Source organism: Globicephala melas, chromosome 18, assembly GCF_963455315.2.
Source record: "Globicephala melas chromosome 18, mGloMel1.2, whole genome shotgun sequence".
Classification (NCBI taxonomy): Eukaryota; Metazoa; Chordata; class Mammalia; order Artiodactyla; family Delphinidae; genus Globicephala; species Globicephala melas.
The window spans coordinates 69,227,191-69,254,559 of NC_083331.1; the positions used below are offsets into that span (position 1 = coordinate 69,227,191).

The window sequence follows — 27,369 nt, forward strand, 5'->3', positions numbered from 1 at the left end:
CTTGATTCTTTACCTGTCTATAGGATAGCATTCCCTCCCTGATTCTCTTTTTCTTGTAACTTTTGTAGGGAACTTGACTTTGATGATTTTCAGTTGCTCATTTTCATGCAAAATTTGTTTTCCTGCATTTCCAATATTTCTCTCCTAACTTCAGAGCTTCCTCTTCTGTTAAGAATACAGGGATCAAATGTGGCAGCTTTCTTTCTGGGATTTCCTGGCTCTGCTTTCACTCCCCCCTGACACGACCAATTTTATCTGGATCTGCTCTTTCCTTTATCACTCTTGTTATTTTTGATTCCACTCCTGGATGTTTTTCTGTTTCTTTAATTAATTTATTTATTTTTGGCTGCGGGCTTCTCTAGTTGTGGCACACGGCTTAGATGCGGTATGTGGGATCTTAGTTCCCTGACCAGGGATCGAACCTGGGCCCCCTGCATTGGGAGCGTGGAGTCTTAACCAGTGGACCGCCAGGGAAGTCCCCTGGATATTTTTCTTTAGTGTAGAGGGAAGAGGGTGTTTGCCTGTTCCCAGAAACATGTGATGCCCTGCAACTAACCTTGGCTTCTTCCCTACAGTGCTGTGTGTTATTGACTGAATGTTTGTGTCCCCCCAAAATCCATATGTTGAAGCCCTAACCCCAGTGTGATGATATTAGGAGAGGAGGCTTTGGAAGGCAATTAGGTTCAGATGAGGTCATGAGGATAGAGCCCCTATGATGGGCTTCCTAAGAGGCAGCAAGTGTCCTGTTGCTGACGATCAATAAACTGCTTCATAAAACCTTCCCTTTGCAAAAGAAGTACACATGTTAAGCATTAGTAATGAAATGGAGCAAGGGATGGCATTTTGCAGTGATGCATTTGCCTGCGCTAAGATAAAGCAGTGACAAAAGTTCACAGAAAATAAGACATGTCACACCAAAAGGTATTTAGATTTAATTACAAATGTAATTTGCAAAATGTTTAATTCAGAGAAAAAATCTGCTTTTATCTTTATTATCTCTTTCTTCCTGCTGTTTTAGTGTTTTGTTGGTTGATATTTTTCTAATTACCTGAGTTGAATACTTGGAAGATTAATGTCAACATTTATTCCTTTATTAAATATGCATTCAAGGCTATGATTTTTCCTCTAAAAATGCCTTTAGCTACTTCTCATAAGTTTGATATATATTATGTTCATTATTTTTCAGTTCTAGATACTTTTTATTTCCATTGTGGTGTCTTCTATACTCCTTCAGTTATATGGAAGTGGTTTTAAAATTTTTAAATGTGTAGGTGATTTTTGTGGTTGTTATTTGGTTTCTAATTTTATGTTGGTCAAATAACTCCTTCTCTAAGATACTGATTTGGTTTATATTCAGAATTCCTTTGTGGTATAGTAAGTGGTCATGTTCTATAAATCATTCATGTGTTCTTGAATCAGAATATATTCTTTAGTCATTGAATGAAGAATTGTATAAATGGCCATAACATGAAACTGGTAAACTGTATATTTCAAATCCTCTAAATCCTTATTCATTTCCTCGGCTGTTTGATCATGTGTTGAGGTACTATATTACATATTACATATCTTCAAATTAATCTTCATAAGTAGTATTATCATCTCTTTTTTACAGATGGGAAATCTGAGGTTCATAGAAATTAGGCTGTCTAAGGTTACCCAGATAATAAATTGCAGAATTATGATTAGAGTTCTGGATTGTACAGCTTTTCACTACATCATGATGTCTATGTAAAATGTCACAGTATTTTAAAAGTATTTTAAAAAACAGTATTAAAAAAAAGAAGTATAAAGAAAAGAATTTTCCAAGCTATACTGTAATAAAACATTGTCTGCTTGACTTGGAAGATTTGGTTTGCACATATAACATGCTCTTACTTCTCTCAACTCCTAATACAAACTCTAAACTAGCCAATTTTTTTCTTTGTTCTATATATCCATAACTGATTTTCAGAATAACAGTGCTGAAGCATGAAAAGAGATCAATGACCTTTCTAACCCATTAGAGCCAGGATGGTTTATAGGATTTATATTTTACATTTATTGAATCCTTAAAATCAGGGATCCATCACAACTTTTAGTTAACCAAAACATTAATTCAATTTATTCAATCACCTGGGAGTAACCACAAACCTATCAGGGAATATTAGATTCTTTTGGGATGCTCCATGCTTAGATCTAAAGAACCATCTTTCACTCTAGTGATCTTCAAAATGAAGCCATTAATATTTATCTGAGAAAGAAAACCACAAACATTATAAATATTCAACTAACTTTTCTGATTTGGAGTTGTTAACAGTACATTTCTGTTGCTAAGTGGGAAAAAGTTTGAGAGGCCTTATTTTTCTTTTCTCACTTTAAAAATATTAATAGATTGATATTAAGTGGGAGAGAATTTATAAAAACATATGACCATTAAGCCCCAAATCATGGTCCAGTGAACAAGGCTTGATGAATGTCATTTCTGCTGGAAAGGTGTAGTGTAATTATTATAACGAGCCACTTTATTGAATAAGTCTCCCACATAAAACACAGTAATTGGAACTGAGCAATTACTTAAAATTACACACGTTGAAGGTGGTACCTCATTTATCTGTATTTGAATTTTTCATGCACCTGTGAACTGAAAATTAATCCCAAAGTGCATACGACAGATCCTGTGCATGGCAAGATGTTTCCATAAAATAAACTTTTTGCAGAATTGACATTATGCTTAGAAAGAAAGAATTTTAAAAACGTGATTAGTGTTGGTGGCAGCAAGATTAAAAGAGTCCTATTACAATGTATATAAAGGTGAATACCATTGTATTAGGAAGGTGTGTTAGGAAGGTTTGAAATATGTCTTAGAATGTGACTTTTGTAAAAAGGGAGTTTTAGATGATGGGTCAAGATTTCTGATCTTAAGTTATTTCAACATCATAAATTCTGAATCCTGAGAAAATACCAGGCAGGAAAGTTAAAAATATATATAAAGATGTACGTGTACAAGCACATATGCAGACATGTGCGCACACACACACACAAACCTCCCAAATCTTTACTCTTCCTTTGGGGTCCAGGGCACCCCATACATGTCAGTCCCTGCTCTGTGTGTGAAACATCTTTTTGTCTTTCTGTGAATTCCACTAGATCATAAACTCCATATGATAAGGATGGTGTATGCCTTGTCCACTACATTTTCCTCCAGTCTAGCACTGTGCATATTTCAATTCTGAAATATATTGAAAGAATGAATAAATTTCTTAATATTAAAAGATAGCTCTGTGTTCTACCTTTTTTTTTTTCTTATGAAGTGAATCCTTAAAATAACAGATGTGAAGCAGGTAAAACTTACAAAGGAGGACTGCTTATTTTGAAATGCCTCTATTCACTTGAGATATAGGACAGTCTTGTAAAACTAGAAACTAAATGATTGGAAACTTCATTGGCTTGGCTTTTTGGCACTTGAATTTTATGACTGTGCTTTAGTCACTAATGCTTGTCATTGCAGAGTTGGTCAAATCTCCAACAACTTATATCTCAGCTAAACAAGTATAATAACTGATGAGGCAAAGCATGAGGGGAAAACATTATCTTCAATTATAGAAAAAAATTAGATATGTTTATATATAGTGCTAACTGGTAATAAAATATAATACATGCTAGGGAGATTTAGATTATATAAGTAAAAAACAAAATGACTTCGTGGTTATAGTTCATATAAACAGAAAGACAAAGACTGAAAATCTGCAGAGATTAAAAAAAGATGAGTGGATTTATGATTCTGGGAGAAAATGCCAGATGCTTTTAACCAAGCAGTTGTTTGTGAATTTAAAATCCATGGCACTCTGATAGTACAAGGAGCAGCTACTGGTCTCCAATTACAATTCAACTGTATTTGAACTTCAGATCCAAAGAACAAGAATGTCAGCAGAAGCATCAACTATAACACATTGAGACTTAATGGAAAATACAATTTATAAGTACGACTATACTCAAAGGGGAAGCATGTTTAAAAAGTAGAGCAAAATGTAAATTTCAAAGATAGGTTTAGCTGCAACCTCAGCTCTCCCAGACCTGTTTTGGAGACTGTACCAAAAACACTTGATCAAAAGCCTTCTATATTATGTATAAAAGATGCTTAATCCTAGACTGATTTACTTTTGACTCCCAATAAATGTGCACCTAAGGAATGCAAACAAATTACATATAATTCCAAACTAAAAATAATCACACAATTAAATATTCTGAAAAAACAATCACTGATAGGGAATTCCTATTCTCGAGTTAGTTGAAAGCAGCAATATGTGTTTTTAACCCATAACCCAGCACACTGCATATAAAAGTCCTCTAGAAATGATTGTCAAATGAAGACTGTGCACATAAATGCAGCCATATTTTAATTTGAGCTCACAAACGTACTGCAAAGATCAATAAAAATGAAAAAAAGGTTGTCATTTAAATGATGCATCTTCATCATTACTGTGAATAAGTGGGCAATCAATTATCTACTAAAGCATTTGTATACTAAAGAGAGAAGTGGTAGGGTTTTCATACTGGGTTTGATGGACACACTTCTTCCCTCCCTGGGACCACACTACTTTGTATCTTTGCGATACAGCTTCTGGTTAGTGGTAGTAACATGTAATCTGCCACTCTTCTCCTAGAGACGTGTCTTGAATGGCACTGCAGAGATGCTAAGCTATTATTTTAGAAATTTCTTTCAGAAGAGTAAAAGCCCAAAAGATGAAAACAGGCTATTCTCTTTTTTTTAAAGTGAGTTAACGTTCATCCTGGAAATTATAGATCAAGCTGAGCAACTTGCTACATGTGGAGTTACTGGAACAAACCATCAAATACTCTATGATTACGCAGAAAATTATAAAATGCTGTATGGCAATCAACAAGGTTTTGTGAACAGTAAACCTTTCCAGAACAATTTAATTTACTTCTTTACTTTTTTTTTTTTTTTTGCGATACGCGGGCCTCTCACTGTTGTGGCCTCTGCCGTTGCGGAGCACAGGCTCTGGACGCGCAGGCTCAGCGGCCATGGCTCAAGGGCCCAGCCGCTCCGCGGTATGTGGGATCTTCCCGGACCGGGGCATGAACCCATGTCCCCTGCATCGGCAGGCGGACTCAACCACTGCGCCACCAGGAAAGCCCTAATTTACTTCTTGAGGCTAAGACACTAGGTAGGCACGGGGGTTGCAACTGAAATATCATCAAAAATCAGACTAAAAAAAAATCAGGCTCAGGGACAGTAAGGAAAATAAATCAGTAACTAACATATTGTGCTCAACTAGACTGTCACATCTAAAGGTTAATTTAAGTAAAAGTAATTTTTCTTGATTGATGAATATGTCTATTTGCTGAATCTGACTTCATGGCATGGTTTAATTAAAGTAACTTTTTTTTTTCTTTTTTTTATTGGCTGTGCCGTGTAGCTTGCAGGATCTTCATTTCCAAACCAGCGATTGACCCCGGGCCCAGGCAGTGAAAGCATCGAGTCGTAACCACTGGACAGTCAGGTAAGTTCCTAAAGTAACTTTTCTTATCTGGTTTGATAGGCACATATCATATGCTATGCCAGGTGCGATGCTAAGCATTTAACATATATTATTTAATTCTCACAACAAACCTTAAAAATAAGAATTACCTCTGTTTATAAATGAGGATTGGAACCTACATCATGTAATCAGTATTACTGGTCTTAATGACTATTCTATTCTGCTTCTCACAATCAGTTACATTAAGGAGATCATGCTGTCCATATTTTCCACATGCTTCCCTCCCTGCTTGGAGCAATTTGTCCTCTTTGGCTCAGTCTTCCTTCTCCTGCAGGAAGGACTTAGGGGGTTCTGTCTCATGCTCCTGTAATAGTTTTTACTTTCATCCATTCACACGTGTTTCTCCCCATTAGACTAAGAGATTCTAAAGGGCATAGTTCACATCTCACTCATTGTTGAATTCCCATAGCCCAGAAGAGTGCCAGACGAATAACAGGTGTTCCATAAATGTTTGTTGAATGACTGAGTGACTGCTGAAGACTTATGGAAATGTAAAGGGTAAACAAAACACAGTAATTACTTTTTTGTTTTCCTCCTCATTTTGTACACGTGTTAGCTATTAATTATGAAGGCTTACTATGGAACTTTCTATGTGTTTAGCAGAAAAGAGACAGGTAAGAGAGAGAGCAGACATTGCTCTATTGTTGGAGAAATAAATCCTCACTGTTCTTTATCATATGGGTTCTGATTACGGTTCTGAGAAGTGCAGGGATACAAGGGGGTGACTGGGACAGCCCTCATCTCTCCGTCTGTCTCATGCTGATGTGACTCTGTGATGGGCCCTCATGTTCCACAGACACGGCAGATTCTGACCCCAGAAGTGGCTCCCCAGCCAAGACAGCAGGGCAGAAGGACCAGGGAGGTCCGTCAGAGACAGAGAGAGTCCTTAGATCCAACCACAGTGGAAACCTTGACGTTGATGAGATGATTCACTTGAGGACAGAGTGAGCTGCTTTTATGAACAAGGTTACTGGAAAGCCAAGTTCACATCTCAGTTTATGCAGGCACTCTACTTAAGGAATTGAGGGTTTAATTCCAATAATACAGAGGGGAAAAATGAGTAGAAAACCACTGCCCGATCCCCTTCTGCTTGGAAACTATAAGACTCCTCTGAAGATCTGCAGGTTTATCCTTTAATCAGGAGGAAAGGGGACCCCTTGAAGATGCCCACGGGGGTGTAGGGGAGTGGAAAGGGAAAGAGATGTGGGAACTGGCACTTGGGAATGCCTTTTCTGTGGGGTTTGGAAGGACACCCCAAGGGAAAAGAGGGACCACACTGTTTGCTGTCTTTTTCCTTTAGGATCTGAGCAAACCACACAACGCTTAAAAGATGTTACAGTTTTGTTTGCTCATTGCTTACAGAGAAGGACAGGTATTTTAAACTATGTGATAAAGGTAATCAGACAGGGCTATTTTTAAAAACATGGTCTTTGCAAAGTGAGGTTGCCATGGGAATTCCTTACAGTTGTTCAAAGCCAGGGTAATTACTTGAGAAAATCTTGCCTAACATGTGCTTTTGTGTTTCCACGTTGCTTAATCAAACAACTCCACCTCCACCCCTCCTGGCTTTTGTTGTCAGGTTTTCCCCTTAACTTGTGATGTCCAGGTGCCTGGGGACTCAGTGTTTTCCTTGGCAAAAGAAAAGTGAGTCCCTCTAGTATAGAGGGTGTCAGAAGTTTCTTCCTGACAGGTAGTCGTTAAGAGAAAACTTTTATTTTATTGCTCCTTTGTTCACATTATGAGAATCACCAAAAGCCAGCCTCTCTTTTTCTTTTGATTTCTTACTACTCTTTGGGGAAAACAGCCTCTGTTTGCAGGGGGCCAGGAGAGTTTCTTCACGCAGAGTGAAGGACCTTGCTGTCCACTTGATAATGACTCGTATTTCCAAAGGCAACTGGAATGTAATAGAAATTTGCAAGTGCTTCCCGAAAAATACTTTATCAGGGGAGCTAACGGTGGTGTGGTCTCTGTTCAGGATTTTTCTCGTGTGTTTGTGTATTTTTGTTTTTAAGTGGCTTTGGGGTTTCTTAAGAAAAATGAAAAAGGCTTGCCATATTTAAAAATACAGATACCAGACTGCTTTCTCCTCGATTCCTACTTCCCTTAAATCCTTACCACTGAAATTCATTGAGTGGAATTCTCTGTTTTGGGTTTCCCTGGCCCAAAGCCCTCAAGGATGACAGATCATTAGTATTTATAAAGAACGCCAGGAGCTCAAGCTGGAAACGGGACGGTGAAAGGAACTGTTAAGTCTACTTTCCTAGCAGCCTGAGGAAAGTCAAAGCTTTAAGAATGGGTGGCAGCATGGTCAGTCTTTTTTGCTGCTGCCCCAACAGGGTAGCTACTGCTGAGATGAAGAGAAACTATGTTCCCTATGTGCCCCTTTCCAGATGCTGAAGGCTGTAAAAAGATAAACAATATTGTTCTAACTGTAGTTTATCTACATATGGCCAATGAGCCTGACAGGGGATGAAGGGCAACTTAACCATGGCCGATCACCGTCCTTGTATAAGACCATGTATTGTGTGTTTGAATCAACGGACTTTATAGATGGGGGACGGCCCGCAGTCTCCAAGAAGTTCTAGTCTCTTTAGAGCTGAGGGACTTGGATCCCGCCCCCAGGATCAATGTCTTTGCTAGTTCATTATATTTTAGGGGATTATGAGAGAGACAAGTGTAAGATTACAGAATAAAGCTATAATTGTTATCTTACTTTCAGTTAGTTAAAAATAACTGTTAAATGAGAATATAAAAAGAAGCCACAAACATAGAAGGATGAAAAGTCCCCTTAGACACACCCCCCCCATCCCACTCACCTGCTAAGAACCTTTTTATTTATTTTTTCTCACCAATTTCAAAATATTCTGTTCAGGAAATGTAAGAGACATCTTTTCCCTTTTCGAGAGAAAATTAAATTTCACAGACTAAGATTTTAATTTTGTATTTCCAGTGGGATATCGTTACTCGGGATTTAAAAAAGCAAGTTGTGGATTTGCCATGTTGGGCATCCATGATATCGACTCCTGGCACTCTTCCTGGAGAGGGCTGGGTGCAACCTGAGCCCAGACTGGGGCTTCACTGCACACCCTCTGGCTTAAAGTTCTGCCTTTGAAATAAATTTAGAAAATAAGCCATCTGTGTTCTCATGTGTAAAATGCAATTTCAGAATGATTGTCTGAAACCAGGCCATTATCCTCCCACTTGCTTATCCACTAACATAGAAACTTTTTGCTTCTATGCCTTGTGCACAGTATTGCACAAACGTAACTACGGGGAAGGGACATGACAAGTTTAGTGACAATTCTTTTAGAAGAGTACAGTCTCCTGAAAGTCTTTAAGGAGAGGTAACAGTATTGCGTGCGTGTGCCCCTCTCCACACACATTTCATGATTTTTTCACTCAAACTTTAAAAGCAAAGGATGATCTCAGTTGAAATCAAATTAGTGGCCTGAAAGATTAAGCAGAACAAATATTTCAAAACACAGAAGAAAAAGAGAGATAACAATCATAAGAGAAAAGTAGGGGGAAAAAAGGAGCAGATGGAAAAGTAATAATTGAACAAATAATAAATGAAAATTTCTTATATTCTTAGTTAGCAAACTGAAAAGACTCCCCAGTTTGGGCAGTTCTGATGATAAAAGACATACAAAGTATATCCTGGTAAAGTTTTTGCACTCCAAGGAGATGTAGAAAGTCTTACAAGCTTCCCAAGAGAAACCAGAAAACCAACCAACTACCAAAGAAAAACCGAATTACTTTCACATGGAAAAAAAAAATGACATTGGCATCAGACTTGTCATCTACAATCTTGGAATCTCTAAAACAGAGGAATAACATCTGTAGATAACTGAAAGAAAAGAAATAAATGAAAATTCTTGAGTGAGAAGAGACACACTACAAAGGAAATCATTATCATCATAATTGAGAAGAAAATCACTCAACTACAGCAGAGAAACAAGGAATCGGGGAGTGATAAAGGGCAGAAGTTCATTTCATTTGGGGAGGAGATGGGAGAGAAGGAGGAGGAGAGGAATAAGTAAAGGTCCTTTGCAAGGGTAATCTTTGGAGAATGGGGAGAAACAGAATCTTGGAGAATGAAGGAGCTGCTATTTTATTTTCACATGATAATAGAGAAATATGTATTTGATGATAAGCCATAGAAAAAAGGTGGCAACAATTTAAAGGATTAAAATAGAAACTAGGACTTTCAAAGAGAAATACTCGCAAGTGAATTCGATGCTTTTGCAAACAAACTCTAATGTGTAATCTCTTTCACAAACTCTGCTATTGATCTTTCATTTTCTAACTGTAGAATCCGGGAAAAAAAAATTCCCTATCTACTTTTCAAATGATAAAGATATAGGTAAATCAGAACATGAATAAGATAATGTGCCTAGAGATAATTCCTGCCGCAGGCCTTAGTAAACTCAATAAATGACAGTTATTTGGACTAATTTTAGAGAAACTTGGCTCTGGTTAGTCTCCCTGGCATAATAACTGGAATAAGTAAGGTCTCCTGCAGAAAGTAATGTACAGGCCACCATTAAACCTGTGCTGAACTTGAGAGCTCAGAGCCCTTCCTTCTACACTTGAGAAAATGCAGGTTTGGGGAGGCTTTTGATCTATTGGAAGTCACCCGGCTGCCACATGGCAGGGCTCAAAAGCTAACCTGTAGAAATGCAAATTTTAAATTAACAAATTTACAAATGTTAGGTTTAGTAATTTCTCCAACCACTAAAATTATTTTTTTCATTATTCTCCTGAGACATTAGATTTCAGGACCCCACCCAGTTATGTGTTCTTTTCTCTAACACACAGGCTGAAGAAAAATCTGGTTATTTGAGACAGTGATTCTTACTTTTTGGTCAATGTACTTGTCCTCAATCGCAGACCGTTTGGAGTGATCACAGGATGAGGAAGAGGTAGATGGAAGGCTTCGTAAGAGGCAGCAGGTGTCCTGTTGCTGGCGATCAATAAACTGCTTCATGAAACTTTCCCTTTGCAAAAGAAATACACATTATGTCAAGCATTATTAATGAAATGGAGCAAGGGATGGCATTTTGCAATGATGCATTTGCCCGAGCTAAGATAAAGCAGTGACAAAAGTTCACAGAAAATAGGACATGTCACACCAAGAGGTGTTTAGATTTAACTACACATATAATTTGCAAAATGGTGAATTCAGAGAAAAATTCCTGAATCTTCAGTTATTCCTGTTTTAAAAAACTCACATCCCTTAAATTACTTTTAAGCAACAATATTCAGTAATTAATGGTATCTTTTGACTCCTACTGTGGTAATAAGATACTTTTTTTCCCCTCTAAGACTTGGAGGAATTAGTTCATCTCTTTGAACTTTCATTTATCATAAGAATCTTTTTAGAGATAATTTTACATTTAAAGACTCAAAATAACTCATAAGAAACTTACTTCATCTGATCTTTAAAGCATGGGGAGAATTCAGATAACATCTTTCCAATAATCACTAATCTTGAATCTAATTTACGGCTCTTTTATATATGTCATATTTTTCACATTAAAAAATTTTTTTAATCAGAATTGCAAATGTATTTTGATTTGAATTTTAAATATTATGGCACCACATCCAGTCTCATGCTTTTATAACCTCCCCATAGAATTGTTTTAAAACTAGTTACATAAAAAATGTCATTTTTGATATTACTCTGGTTCTACTTGTAATTTTTGAGCTATAATTGGAAGAATTTCCTTTAATTATTAAAAATAAGCATTTTGAAGCATCTTCAATGCAATTGTTTAACTTGAGGGCAAAGTGGTAGAAAATCATATTAGTGTGAGTGCAAAATGCCATGGTTCTTCTTTTAAAAAATGGAAGACAAATTATATTGCACCCAGACGTGGCATTCTAAACAAACGCTGTCACAGTAGTCTGGAAACCTGGCCAGTGGCAGTTTCTCCATTTCCTTGAAAATAAAAGGGCCTCAGAGGCAATTTTATCCTTACATGGTTGAGGGTCAGAGGCCAATGTCTACGAGCATCTTTGTAAGCTGGACCACCTGTGCCAGTTACCTGTGAAGTCAAATCCCCGAGGGGCCATCTCAGGGCGAGGCAGCGGTCAGCAGCCTTCTTGCCCAGGCTAACACACTTGACTCTGCTCTGGATGTATTGCTTAAAGGGGTCAACGGTTTTAAAACAGAGGAAGACAGAGTAGCAGTATGGATAATAACTTCAAAATAGAAAGACACCACACCCACATGAGTTTGAAAGGGCTGAATCAGATTTAAGATGAATGTTTTATGGTGTATTTGAGATATACAATTAAAGAAATACTTTAATACCTGATTTTAGGAACTGTAAAATCTGAAGGAAGCTTTGAGATTTTCACCATTTGCGGTCTGTTTGGAAATTTTTCAAAGATTCGAAGTCGCAAAGGGAGCTTTTCTTTGGTGTCTGCGTTTGCTTCACTTTGCTTTAACTAAAGAAAAGAATAGAAAGAAGGGGGGAATCTTTAGTAATATAAGTCACAGTCTATCAGAATTTTTGAATCAAAGGAACAATGAGTTATTACATGAAGAAACGGTAGATGGCAGTAAAGCCCTACCAAGTATATCTTGGTCTCCTGCCTTACTCTGAGTGTTCAAAGTCTGAGCACAGGGAAAACAAAAAGAAAACTAAACAAAAAACTAAACCAGAAAAAAAAAATTAGAAGAAAAATGTATGTTATTTTATTCCCAAACATAATCCCCTTTCCATATGAAACATAATTTTTTTTTCATTGACTGACTTATTATCACTAACATATTTAAACACCAAAGTGTTTTATAAATATGTGTGTTAGAATTAGAAATCAAAAGAATGAAAAAAAGAAATGAAAATCCTAAGTGGTGACATTTGAAAGGGGGAAAATGTCAAAGAAATTGATCATTTAGCCTAGCAGATTCATGAAAGAATAGCTCAAATAGAAACACCACATTTGGTACATAAAGCAAAAGTTCTCTATGTAGTTGTAAAGATGCTTGGGAATTATTCAATTACGTGCCATGAAATATCTGGGAATTGACAAGCAAATGGTTTTATTATTTGTTTGTTTATTTATTTCTATAAGTTTGTTTTTATATTTTTACAGTTTAGGTTTCACAGAAGCTGAGGCTTTACATCACAAATGCTGAGCTAAGAGGTCAAAGAGTACTTTAGTTCAGGCAGTCTTTCTTTGTGGGGTTATGGAAGCACGTTTCAAAAGGTACCAGCTTCTTACCCCCTATGGGGTATATGCTTTTTTTTTTTTTTTGAAAAATATTGGATATATATTTCTTGATTTATAAAAAGTGTTCACAAACTAATTTTGGAAAAGACAAATTCACAAAATTATACAACTGCTTCAAAATTAATGAAAAGATGCTCAAACACAAATACTTATAGGTACTATAAACACACAAATAAAATTATTACTTTTGCATATCAGACTATCAAAAGTTAAAAAATGTGAGGTTATGGGGAAATGGGAATTTTTGTTAATATAAAATGGTACAACTTTTTCAGAAGGCAATGTGATAATATGTTTTAAAATATTAAAGATGTGTCTACTTTGATCCAGCAATATCATTTTTGAGACTTTATCTTAAGGAAATATTTGAACGAACGGGCAAAGACATAAATACATGGCAGGGACTTCACTGGCAGTCCAGTGGTTAAGACCTTGCCTTCCAAAGCAGGCAGTATGGGTTCGATCCTTGGTCAGGGAGCTAAGATTCCACATGTCTCGTGGCCAAAAAACCAAAACATAAAAACAAAAGCAATACTGTAACAAATTCAATAAAGACTTTAAAAATGGTCTACATAAAAAAAATGTTAAAAAAAAAAAGTACATGGCAGTTCAATGCTACTCTGTCAGTAATATTAAAAAAATTAGAAATAAACTAATAAACTAAACACTTATCCCCAGTAAGGACTGGCAAAATAAATTATGGTACATTCATGCAAAAAGACTCTATGAAGCTCTTATAATGGATGACATAGATCTATAAATCTTAAATCTTATAAATCTTATAATCTGTGTGTGTGTATATGTGTCCTTAAAAAGTAGATAATATAAAAGAGTACATATTATGAGACCTCATCATTTATATATAACAAATCTGGAAGGATATATTCCAACTGGTAATAGTGGTTATTTCTAGGGGTAAAGAAGCAGAATTATGATATTAGTTTTCTCTGGTTTGCTCAAATTACTTAAAATTAACATATATTAGCATATATTATGAGAAAACATATTAAAGCTATTTCCATAGCATTAGTTCCATGATTACCTCGTTAGTTATCAGAAAGTTGCAATTTATAGAGATGATATATATCTTTAAAGACTTACTTGAGGCATAAAGTACATTAGCTTATTTTATTAAAATAATATTTTAAAATATTTTAAAATATTAAAATAACCAATGTTATTTTAGTTAAAAACAAAACTTTAAATATTTATTATTCTTGGGACTGGTCAACGCATTTCTATTACAGTATGACAAAATATCCCCTAAATATCATGACAAGGGGGTAGATGCTTTTACTTTATTTTGTTAAATTAATTTTTATTGGAGTAGAGCTGTTTTACAACACTGTGTCAGTTTCTGCTGTACAGCAAAGTGAATCAGTTATACGTAAACATGTATCTCCTCTTTTTCGGATTTCCTTCCCATTTAGATCACCATAGAGCACTGAGTAGAGTTCCCTGTGCTATACAGTCTGTTCTCATTAGTTATCTATTTTATACACTGTAGTGTATACATGTCAACCCCAATCTCCCAATTCATCCCCCCTCTTCCCTCCCGCCCGGTATCCATACATTTGTTCTCTACATCTGTGTCTCTATTTCTTATGCTTTTACTTTATAATGACAACTGTCCTGGATTTGTGGAAAGGTGAGCATGAGAGGCCAAGGAAGCTTTTTTTTTTTTTGCGGTATGCAGGCCTCTCACTGTTGTGGCCTCTCCCGTTGCGGAGCACAGGCTCCGGACGCGCAGGCCCAGCGGCCATGGCTCACGGGCCCAGCCACTCCGCGGCACGTGGGATCCTCCCGGTCCGGGGCACGAACCCGTGTCCCCTGCATCGGCAGGCGGACTCCCAACCACTGCGCCACCAGGGAAGCCCCAAGGAAGCTTTTATAATGAGAAGAGAGGTGGCAGCTCTTCCCTCCTACCATGTGGGGATATTCAAAATGGCCAGAGAGAACACGAGCATTTTGGGGGAACATCCCAAGTTCAATACAATATATGGCTCAGTTGTCCAACTGGTTGTGAGCCCACAGTGAGATTCTACGTCCTGATTCCTAGTTCAGGAAACTTGCCTTTTTTTCTTATTCCACTACAGAAACTGTTCTTCCATTTTGGTTTTATATAATATGAACATTTACCTTAGCCATCTGTATATCTTATATAGCTTTGTGAGTCATCTTTGACTTTCTGTCTTTGGTGGTATCTCATTTAGGGAAGGGGCCACCATTGTTCACCACCTTCCTCCCCTCTCCCCCTGAGAGGAACACTGACTACGGCGCATTCTCAATAATTTGATGGTTACGATGACAACAGTGCTGAAGAATTAGCTCCCAAAGGCACAGAACAAAAACTGTGAGCATTTCCAGGAGATGCAAGCAATTAGAAAAATGGCTCTACATATAAAGAGATTCATGAGGAAGAGACTTCTTTTCCAAAAGTTTATTGCCACAACTAGTAGAAAAATATTTGTAGTGGTAAGTAGAGCACACAGGGGGGAAAAAAAGCAGTTAATATGTTGTCAGACCAAAGAGAAAGGCAATTATAAAGGGCCAAAGACAGGCTGAGAAGACAGAGCATAAACGAAGTATTTAATTCATGCGTCCGCTGACTCATTTATTGATACACCGATGCAGTCACTTATAAATCAAATCCCACAGGCCAGGACTTAGCAGGTTCTGTGCTAGGTTCTGGGGATATAAAAATAACTGAGGCACAGTATTTGCCCTCACGGAACCTACATTATAATGGATAGTTATATAAACAGATAATGACAATAAAATGTAATAGCTATTCTAGCTGAGATATAAACAAAGTGATGTGAACACAAGGTGAATAGCAAAGAGAGAAATTAGAAAAAAAAAGAAGGAGGAGGTGCCGCTTCTCCTTCCAGAGACTTCTTGGGCAGTGGAATTGCTACACATGATTATGTGAGTCAACACTGGGGCTGTAGGCCTGCCGGGACTGGTATGTATATTTTATGAGAATTAAATGTCTTCAAAGAGACACAAGGGCAGATGGTATATTGATCAGGACAATGCCATCAAAACAAAAACACGGAGCTCTTTCCTAAAAACTGCTCAGGTGGCCCATTCTCTGGATCCCCACCGTGCTTCCCTGGTCAGAGACATCCCCTGGCTCATGCCCTCCCTCCCACGGTCTCGTCATCTGGTTTGGCTCCTTCAAATCTATCCCGCATCTGGGTCAGAGTAATCTTCTCACTTTTTGGCTTAAACCCTTCAGTGGGGGTCCACTGCTCCTGAACAAAACCATCAACCTTTAGGTTTTAACACCCAATTCTGTGTTACCTGTTCCTACCTGTCCAGCCTCACCTGGCCCTGTGCCCACACCATGTTCCAGTCATGCCCGCCTCTTTCAGCTCTTCGCAAGTGTCCAGGCCTCTGCCCCAGAGCCTTTGTTGCCCTGGTCCCTCTGCTGGGAGCTCCTCTCCTCCCCTTTCTCTCTTGTTCTTCATGAACTTCCACTTGCTTTTCTGATTTCAGTTCCACCAGAAATCCCTCCGAGAAGTTTCCTCTCATCAACAAGGTCTTCCTCTCACAAGCTCACAGCATATTGGGTTGAACCAAATGAAGTCGCCATGTTCGTGTAGGTCAAAGCAGTCAAAACGGGCAATTTCTTATGGTTCAACCTAACACTCACTGTACTAGGTTCCTAGGACTGTTGTTAACAAATCATTATAAGATCAGTAGCTTAAAACACAAAAATTGATTCTCCCGGTGTTCTAGAGGCCAGAAGTGCTAAATCAGGGTACCAGCAATGCCACGTTCTCTCTGAAAGCGCTAGGGAAAAAATCCTTCCTTCACTCTTCCCAGCTTCTCAGCAGTCTTTGTTGTTCCTTGGTCTCTGTCATTGTTTAGCCCTCTTCCCTGTGTGTTTCTCTGTCTCTCTATCTGAATCTCCCTCTCCTTTCTCTTACAAAGACACCAATCATTGAAATTAGGGCTTGCCCTAAAGCAATATGATCTTAACTGATGACATTTGCGAAAATCTAATTTCCAAATAAGGTCCCATTCTGAGGTTTCTGGTAGACATCGATTTTGGGGGGACACTATGAAACCCACTACATAGAGCATTATTTGAACTTATAGTGTATGACCTGAAACTCTATATCTGTTCTTCCTGAGACTGTAAACTCTTGGAGCACAGGGATCGTGTGGGAATTTTTCACTATTCCGTATCCGGGGCCTGTCACAATATTTGACACAAAGTAAGTTAAACAAATATTTGTGGAATAAGTAATTAGACAGATCAGATGGCAGAACTAAACTCTCCAGCAGATAAGTGGGAAATAAAAGAAAGGATTTTAGGTATATTCTAAAGGATGGAGAGACAAGCAGAAAATATCTTTCCCAGTTGAATAAATTTGTTGGTGTGAAATATCGGTGTCCCTAGACTCACAGAATAGAATAAAATTATACTCTGTGACATTTAACCTGAACGTATGTCTGCCACTGATGAACAGATAAATGTTTAGAATAAGTTTACACGTAATATTTTGTAACATTTAATCAACTATCCTAGAACATAATGTTTAACAGGTGTAGGTTACCAGTATTAAAAAAAATAATCCCCATGCCTATATGTTTTTAAAATGGAACTCATCTCATTCTAACTTGTATTAGAGTTATACTCCCCAAAGCTTGTAAGCTCCTTAAGGGCAAGATTCCACTTTTAATTTACTTTTATCGCACCTTTTAGAGAGTAGAAATATAATAACTGTTTGTGACTAAATGGATCTGAACTCAGCATGCGTTGATCATTGCACCTTAAAACTGCAAAGAGCAGGTGAGAAGCTCAGAAGGTTCTTCAGGATCCTGCAAGCCATCCTCTTGACTATCAGGCATTGCTGCCCCGTAAATGTGCCAAATGGGGTAATTAAAATAGAGACAGGTGAGTGGCTGCTGGAATGGCAGATACGTCCACTTTCACTGCTGAGGCACTGACGCGAATCTTCTACCTGAGGGAAGGGGCCTCTTTCCGAACACCAGTGCTCTTTCGGTTGTTCCCAGATAAGCAGCATCAATGAGGGATGAACATACACACGCTCATCAGCCGGGCAAATCCTCTCCTGGGTGTATATCTCCTGGACATGTGTGCACGCCCAGCACAACTACACCCTCCCAAGCCCACAGCGGTGCCACCTGTAAGAGTCCCAAACTTAAACTCTTCAAGTGCCCATCAGCCCCTGACTGGAAGAGCAAATTGTGGTCCATTGAAACATCTGAGTCAACAAACAACATCCAAGCACAAAACTTGGGTGAATTTCCCAATAGAACAGTGAGTAAAGGAAGCCAGACAAGACAAAAGAGTACGGACTGAATGATTCCATTTATATCAAGTTAAAACACAGGCAGCACTAGCCTATCTGCTTGGTCCCAAGAGAGCGTTTACCCTGGGGTGAGGGGGAAGCATGATGACTGGACAGGTGTACGGGGAGGGGCTTCTAAGGTACAGTCAATATTTCTTGAGCTGGGCACTGGGGGGGGGTTCAGTTTGTAAAAATTCAGCAAAATGCCTCTTTCTATATTATAGTTTAGTAAAAAGTTTTCTTCTTTTTTTAAGGGCAGATGATGCATTTGAGCACAATCATTTAATTCTTACTTCACTGCTATTAACCTCCATAACCTTCACCATTGCTTCTTCCCCAGCCCATGATCATGACTGAGCTACAAAAAGAGAAGAAAAGAAGCAAGTGCAAGATGGGATTAGAGAGTGTGTGTGTGTCGAGGGGCTGAGCGGTGGAAGGGGATCAGGAAGCCAGGATAAACGGAAGTACTTCATGGTATTTTGAAGCCACTATAAAGTTTCTTTCATATGTGATAAAATGGTATTCTAGCTTTTATCCAAATTCTTTCCCCTTCTGCATGTAAGCACAGATTTTCCAAGATTAAATTTACTTTGATGCAAGTGAGGGAATAACATGGATTATACTGGACATACTGGATAATAATTTAAGATCATTATACTGTATCACAAAAGCTGACCTACTAACATATAGTAATTGTAATCGTAAATTTCCACTTAAAAATTATTTCAAAGGTTATGATTCTTGAATGGAAGAAAAGTAGCACAGAGAATCCCAAGATTTTATTCTCTTTATTGAAAAACCTAATGTAAAGAACAGTCCGAAGGAAGGAGGAGGCTTCAACTGAGCGTGAAGTCTGGCTGTAGCATATAGATCAGATGATAGCTTTGCAACTGACTCACATGGTTTAAAAAAAAAAATTTGCAAAAAGGAAATTAGAATCAAAGGAAAAAATTTCAAACCTTGAGCTTTAAAAAATATAAATCATCTCAGCTCAGTGCTATTCTATGGCTCAGCATCTGTCTTGCTGAGATATCATTACACATTGGGTGGCTGAAAGGCTTTTCCTTTACTTGTGCTTCTCAAGAGAGTTGGGAGTAATTGGTCTGCACGACACACACCCCGTTCTGCCTCATTGCTTAAATCTGCCATATTTCAGCCTGGGCTTTCTGCTGTTAAAATATTCAAGCATTATTCAGTTTCAGTTCCGTTCTGAATGCTGCAACAAATAACTGAATTGAAGGATTACCTTAAATAAATTTTTGGGGTAATTTTTGGTGTGATTTTCTAAAAGAAAACAATTTAAAAAGCATTCAGACTTGGGAAAGATTCTCATTTTAAAACCTAGTCCATTCTGGCTTGGAAAATGTGCAGAGATCTGTGGGTTAATGTAACTGAAGAGTGGTTTTTGACTCTTCCACATATGAAAAAGGACCACATTCCGTTTAACCCGGAGAAGGGAGTTCCTCAGTGTTATCTGAGTCAATTAAGGCTGAATTCTCTTTGCTTCTTTTGGTTTTTTGTTTTTATTTTTTTTGTCTTCATTTGGTCTTCGTTGCTGCGTGCGGGGGCTACTCTTCGTTGCCGTGTGCGGGCTTCTCACTGCAGTGGCTTCTCTAGTTGCGGAGCACAGGCTCTAGGCGCGTGGGCTTCAGTAGTTGTGGCACGCAGGCTCAGTAGTTGTGGCGCACGGGCTTAGTTGCTCCGTGGCATGTGGGATCTTCCTGCACCAGGGATCTAACCCGTGTCCCCTGCATTGGCAGGCAGATTCTTAACCACTGTGCCACCAGGGAAGTCCCATATCTTTGCTTCTTTACATAATGGCTTTTGCTGGTTTTTCTAGATCTGTACATGACTCAGTAATTCAGAATGGAGACTCTTTCTAAGGCATAAGCTACTATTTTTCAAGGAAGTTTCTCCTGCTATTTTGCACCTGTGATTCTACAACCCGAGCTGCAGATGACCTATCTGGAGTAATGATCAAACATGCTGGTTTTTATTAATATCTCTATGTTACTATAAAACCTTGACATACAAATATGTATAAGGGATACGTCTCACTAGCCTATTGAATCCAATAAAGAGTTTCTTGGAGGGGAGAACCTTTCCTTTTTCCTCTGTGCAAATGTCCCTTAGCTACATAATTGCATGTGAGACAGCAATACTGTGCACTTTAAAAATGTTTCCTTTAAAAAGTGTTGAAGTCGTCAGGTCATTAGTTAAGGTCAGTGTCAGGCTGTTAGGGTCAGGGTCAGGGCAGTAGGGCCAAAAAGGAGAAAAAAAATGTTTAAGTCACTGTTTTTTCCTTCTTTTACAAAAATCTTCAATGAACCCTGTACCTTCCAACTTCAAATTGGAGTTTTCTGGATGTAAATTGGAGGGCTCATTTCTTGGTTTGCATCTGGGCCATAAAAGCTACATTTATTTGTGACAGCTGGCACCCCAAAATGTTCAAGGTAATTTCATAACTTCAGCTGATCAGTGGCATTTCCTCTTCCACCTCTCTCAAGAAGTCAGAGCTGTTACTCATTCCCCCTTACAGCCTGACCCCAAAGAAAGTGGGGAGAGGAGGTGTTGTTGGAGGAGCTGGGAATTAAGTGGCTGTTCTTTGCCTCCTGGTTTGGGAGGCCAGCAGCACAGATGCATTTACACCATCTTATGACATCCCTAAGCTGTACAGGCAATGTTCACTTTCATGCTCTTGTTACAACACTGAACCTAAGACCTTACAGGCTTTCAATGTCCTGCAGAAGGTTCTTTGGGCAGTAATGTAGGTACTATCTGCAACAAACCTAAGCTAGCAGAAAATGTTAACAAGACAGTAAAAGAAAGAAAACTATTAAAAAACCAGAATACCAAATGATGTTGAACGGTTGTTTTTCTTTATATTATTGTCCCTTAAAATCCCACTAATGGAATGAACGGTTTCCTTGAGATAGTAGTAACGAATACAGTTTGCTTTTGCATGTTTTTTCCTCTAGGTCCAAACACCTCTATTTTACATCGTATCCGTCTTGCGTTATTCAACCGAGACACAGTTGTTTCCATTAGGGAATTTACTGAGTCATAGAAACATTTTATTTTATTTATTTTTGCGGTACGCAGGCCTCTCACTGTTGTGGCCTCTCCCGTTGCGGAGCACAGGCTCCAGACGCGCAGGCTCAGCGGCCATGGCTCACGGGCCCAGCTGCGCCGCGGCATGTGGGATCTTCCCAGACCAGGGCACGAACCCGTGTCCCCTGCATCAGCAGGCGGACTCTCAACCACTGCGCCACAAGGGAAGCCCGAAACATTTTTATTATGATAAAAAAATGCATTCTTTGCTCCACTTCAAATGAAATTATATTAGAGTTCCATGTAAACTAGATGTTTGGATCTTGTTATGAGATGAATATTCAGTAAGTAATAGGAAAAAAAAAAAGCCCAGACCAAAGGGAATTCAGAATATACATTTTTGTGCACTCACATAATTGTCCTCCCTGTTTTGCATTAGAAAACACAGGAGATAGCATAGTGCATCAGTAAAAAAGTAAGATGTAGATTTAAATTTTTGTTCCATTTTATAATCCCTTAACTGCTTTGGATTTCAATGTTCTCAAATGAAAAATGAGGATCTTCACTCTTTTATATAAATGCCAGATATTTAAGAGAGATGGTGTATTGCCTGTAATTTGAATTACTCAAGGGAAATGTGCTATAAAAACCAAAGGTATCACTGAGCCACAGCAACTGCTGGCTCGACGTGAAAATGGTCTTATCTCAGTGAGGGGGCTAAACGGAGAGGATGCCGCATGCGCGCTGTCGACCCCTCCTCCCTCTAGCCTGGGCCTGCCTCACCCTTTCCCACTCGCTCCAATTTCTTCCCCTTCGCTACGTTGATGGATTTATTTTCTCAAGATTCTTGGTTTAAAAAACGAAAATGAAAATAGAGAAAGGCAAACATTTCTCCTCACCTTGTGTCCTATCCTATTCTCCCTCCCTTTTCAAACTTGCTTCTTGAAGCTTGCTTACCATCTACGCGACTCCTCGGCACTAAGTTCCCCTCGTCCACTCCCTCTCGGACCCCAGGTCTCTCCCACCACCTCAGTGGTCCCAGGCTGCTGAGTCCAGTGGCACTTGGACTCACTATCACTCCTTAAACCCTCCCAACTGGGTTTCCATCGTAGTCCTGTCCCTTTAAATCTACCTTAAAGAACACCTAAGAAAGAAACACCACCTTGTTCCTGGGCCTTAAAGTAATTCAAGGATGGTCAATTACGTGTAGAATAAATTCTGCTCAGCGTGGCTTAAAGTATCCCCTCATGCCTTGCCCTTTATACTCTAACAATATTGGTTTGTGTGTCCCTCCCACAGAGTACCATTTGTGCCTTTGAACATACCGTCCCCCTGCCTGCAACACACTTTCATTCCACACTTGGTTAACTACAATACTTCCTTCAAAAACCATCTCTTCTAGGATGATTTCTCAGAATAACAATTGGTACTTGCAGTAGTAAACGTGTGCAGATACTCTGCTGAACGCTTTGTTCATTGCCTCATTTTCTAACACTATTTAATCCTCAAAATAGCCCCCTGATGTAGGTACCATAATTAGCTCCATTGTTATAGATGAGGAAACTGAGGTCCAAGGAGCTCAAATCTGCTGCTCGGGGTCATGCAGCTAGAAGTGGTAAGCGCTGGGATTTGACCACCATCTTTCAGATTCCAGAACTTCAGCTTCTCAACACTACTGTATACTGTTTCACCAAAACAGCGTTTTTAAGCAATAGATGGGTTTTTACTTCTGCTATTTTTTTTTTTTTTTTTTTTTTGCGGTACGCGGGCCTCTCACTGCCGTGGCCTCTCCCGTTGCGGAGCACAGGCTCCGGACGCGCAGGCTCAGCGGCCATGGCTCACAGGCCCAGCCGCTCCGTGGCATGTGGGATCTTCCCGGACCGGGGCACGAACCCGTGTCCCCTGCATTGGCAGGCGGACTCTCAACCACTGCGCCACCAGGGAAGCCCCTACTTCTGCAATTTTGCACCTATTTCTTTTATATGGAATGCATTTTCCCACTTTCCTAATAAAATTTGATTCATTATTTTTAGACATATCTTCTCGACCTGGCTCCAACCTGAGTTAAGCACGTCTTCCCCCAGGCTCCCTGGGTCTTCGACCCTAGTGCTCAGGGCTTTGCACGGTAACTCCTTAATTCTGTGTATCTCTCCCCTACTAAGCTGACAATTTTTAATTAAGGGCGGGACTCTCTGTGGCCCCATGCCTCACTGTATATTTTTACACAAGAGACAAGGATAACACAATGGTGACGAGATGAAGAACAAAAAAAGGCAGCATCAAGGGTGTCCCACAAACAGGCTGAAGTGACCGATTTGTGGTATTTCTCATCACTTGGTTCACTTGGTTACCCTTTCCTTAGGCTCTTTACAACGTGCAATCAGCCATATGAACCAGCACAAATGACTCTTCCAATTTCAGATGAATTGTGTTACTAAGATGAAGAGAAATGACAAGCCACATCAGATTTTCTATCAGAAACAAAACCATAAAAAACCATTTTGTTCCTGATGAAGTCTATGCTTCCAACTTTATAAGATTAAAAGAAAAATCGTAACTGACTATAAATTCTATACAACATATCTATGGTATAAAGCTTCACAAACATGAGAGTCTTTGAACAGGGCAACAGAGCAGCCAATTTATGTCTCTATATAGTGTTATTAGAGTTTACCATAGAAAATTCTTAGCCTGTTTAAAAAAAAAAACAACCTCTTTATTTTGAAATAATTTTAAATGTACATAATAGTTGCAAAGATAGTACAGAGAGTTCCTGTACACCCTTGACCCAGCTTTTTCTTATGTTAGTATCTTACATAACCATAGGACATTGATCAAAACCAAAAAATTAACCTTGGTCAAATACTTTGAACCAAAATGCAGAACAGCTTAGGAATTCCCCAGATTTTGCAGGAATGTCTTTTTTTCTGTTTCAGAATCCCATCCAGGATTATACTTAGGTCTCATCTTGTGTTTTACCTGCCTCAACTCTAGAATCAGTCATTTCTCCAAAGAATATTGATTTGTTTTATTGGAGAATGGTTTTTAGAAATGAAAATTTTAGGACTGGGTTTTCTTGATGTTACTGGCATGTCACTGCTTCTAGCCTCGCCCAGAGGAAAGACCTAGGAAATATATGTATGTATATGAGCCCTTGTATACACACATATCTATATTTAGTATCTGCTTACTATGTTTGTATCTTATGTAACCATAGAGCTGTATATATGTATCCACCCTTGTATCCATGTATCTATCTACGTATCTATGTCTATATATCTACTGATGTATCTATGTATCTATATATCTACTTATGCATCTATGTATCTATCTTACAATAACTGAGTTCATACTGATACTCCTATTCCAATTGCCAGAGGGTTCATTCTGGCATCTTCCCTTTGCTTATCTGTAACTTCTTTCTCTGACTGTGTGAAATCTGGCTCTCATTATCTCCATAAGTTTCTTTATTTGTTCCACCTTAGTTTACAGATAACTAGTGTCAGTGATGGTATTTACTATAAAATAAATCCCACACTTTAAATCGGAGGTTTGGAAGACACATATTTTGTACTGGAGTCTTCACACTGGGGTCTTGAACTCCCACCCATGCTCTGTCCTCTTAAGTAACTCCTTCTCAGGCAACCATCATGCACTTTCCAAGTATCATTCCTGAGTATGCCTGTGGTAGATTGTACAGTTGTTCAATTTTGCATACTTTGAGGGCAAAGGGCTTATTAGATGCACTATGAAAATTCACATTAAAATATTTTATGCAAAACAACATGGAAATAGGGATAACATCAAATAAAATAACATACATATACATTTCTCATTTCTTAGTAACAATCTAAGTCATTCTTTTAATATCAGAGTAAAAAATATTCAATCGTCATATGGCTGTGAGTGAGGATGCCAGCCATACCCTGTCTCCCACTGTGACTCTTACTGAGCAACGGTAGCAGGTAGAATGTAAGGAAAGGCCGACAATGAAACCATCAACCTTCAGTTATGAATAAAGAAAAAGACTGGTTGCCCTTCTTAGATAAGTTCCATAGCTTTCTGGCCACCTTTGGTTATAAAAACATCAGTCCAGGGCAATCCATTCTCATCTGTGATTCAAGCCTTGCTCCCCTACCCCACCCCAGCCCCACAAGTATGACTTCCTTTCTAGAACTGGGAAGGGGACCTGGTCTCTTCTTTCACGTCTCCTTCTTTGGGGTCTAGCTCCTCCAGAGCAGAGGCCAGGGTGGAGAGTTAGGAGAAGAAAGGACTGTCTTAGGAAACCAGCCACATTTCAGGGGAGCCCACTTTGTGGTTTGGTCTGGATCTACCCATCAGTTCAAAGCTGATGGCTTTCTGTATGGCTGACCAGCATTGAGAGGCAGAGATACAAAATTCCAGCCTAAAAGGAATGATGTTGACTAGCTGGACCAATCAGATTCTTCTCCCATTGGGAGGTTGAACTTGAGACAGAAAAAGTGTTGATTATTTGTAACAGAACAAACATTTACATGGGACAAAAACAAAGATGGATTATGTGTGTTTCCCTAAGGCAAAGCGCCGGCATCATTAAGCACCAGCATCATTATTTTCCCTTAAGGCTGCGGTATCTCCTTTCCCCCCACCCTATACAATCTCATCCAGATTTACAACTTCCACTAGTACAGAGCGCGTCACTAGGACTGAAGAATCAAAGAGGGCAGACATTTCTGTCTGTTGTTTTTGCTGACTTACCCCTTGGGCCTAGAACAGTGCCTGGCACATGGCAGGCACTGGATAAACAACTGAGAATGATATGGAACGTCCATATTTGTATCTCTAGCCAGCCAGCCCTTGCTCCTAGACTCTAAACCTACACATGCAACCAAGTATTAGGTGTCTCTGCTGAGTCTCAAGCCCATCACAAACTCAACATATCCAAGACCGAGTGATGATCTTTTCCCACAAATAAAGTTCTGTGCTAATGTTTCCTGGTTCTGTGAATGGTATCATCATCCATCCAAGGAGATGAACCTGAAATCAGGAGTCATCCTTGAGACTCTCATTTATGTCCTTAAATCTAAACATTCACCAAGTCCCTGCTGATTTTGCTTCCCAAACAGCTCTCCCATTCACACTGCCTCCCATCGTAAAAGCCTGCAGTGGCTTCCTATTGTTCTGGGGGCAAAGGGAAAAGTTCTTTTTTTCTTGGCCATGCCACGTGGCATGTGGGACCTTAGTTCCCTGACCAGGGATTGAACCCGCACCCCTGCATTGGAAGTGTAGACTCTTAACCACTGGACCGCCAGGGAAGTCCCCAAGGGAAAAGTTCTTGGCATGTTTCTCAAGGTGCTGCATGGTCTATGCCCCACTTACTTTTCTATACTCACTTTACACCACTTTTTTCTGGGGTCATGCTGAACGTGTTTCTTTCTCTCTGGAATGCTCTCCCCTCCCTTTCCCTATCAACACCCCCCATGAAGTTCACGGCTGCCCCTCCTTCAAAACTCAGCCCAAGTGTCTCTTTCTCCTTTGCCACTTCCCTGACCCCCATCTGGGTCAAGGTCTTCTAACTCCTCACTCAAATGCTGTTCTTTTCTGCAGAAAGTTCATCTCACATTATAAATATTTATTCACTGCTCTGATTATTTGACTGATGTCCAACTCCTCCATTAGACCCTAAGCTCCATGAGAGCAGAAAATTTAACTGTTTATTCTTATCTCCTTAATGCCTGGCCCAGTGTTTTGCACACAGTAGGGACTCAAAGATTGAAGGAATTGAATGAACAAGCAGATAGCAGAAACGTTTTGGGTGGAATAGACAAGTACGTGGGCTTCTCAGAACAAAGAACAGATGGGCTGCTGAAACCTGAGTCCCAAAGGAATCAAAGCAATGGCAACACCTCATGTTGCGTGTATGGGCACACAGAGGACAAAATTCACTACCTCACTCCTGAAACATGTCTAAACGCAGCTACCAAAGAGCCTGTTTGCAATTCAATGACTGCAAGACACTGCAGAAAACTGAAAACCAATTGTCACGTTTTTTTCTTAGAACCATAACCATCTAGTTTCCCATTGCCTGTGAAAGGATCTGAGAAAAAATAGCGCTGTTGGTGTTTAAAATTTTTGTTCTCGTGATTAAAGAAAGCAAAGTGAGATAGTGTCTCCATGGCTGGGCAGGGGTCTGAGGACCGGGTATGCTGAAGAGTAACCCTCTTGCC

General features: G+C 39.2%; 1 protein-coding gene across 3 annotated transcripts in view; it reads right to left on the reverse strand.

The window, feature by feature from the left end:
* Positions 1–27,369, reverse strand: part of NALCN (sodium leak channel, non-selective) — a 292,588-nt gene that overhangs the window by 69,388 nt on the left and 195,831 nt on the right. For all 3 annotated transcript variants that reach the window (XM_060287757.1, XM_060287756.1, XM_060287759.2), the window contains 2 exons: positions 11,860–11,996; positions 10,402–10,540 (listed from right to left, as the gene is read on the reverse strand). In XM_060287757.1, coding sequence (XP_060143740.1) covers positions 10,402–10,540; positions 11,860–11,996 — 276 coding nt within the window. The remainder of the gene's footprint in view (positions 1–10,401; positions 10,541–11,859; positions 11,997–27,369) is intronic.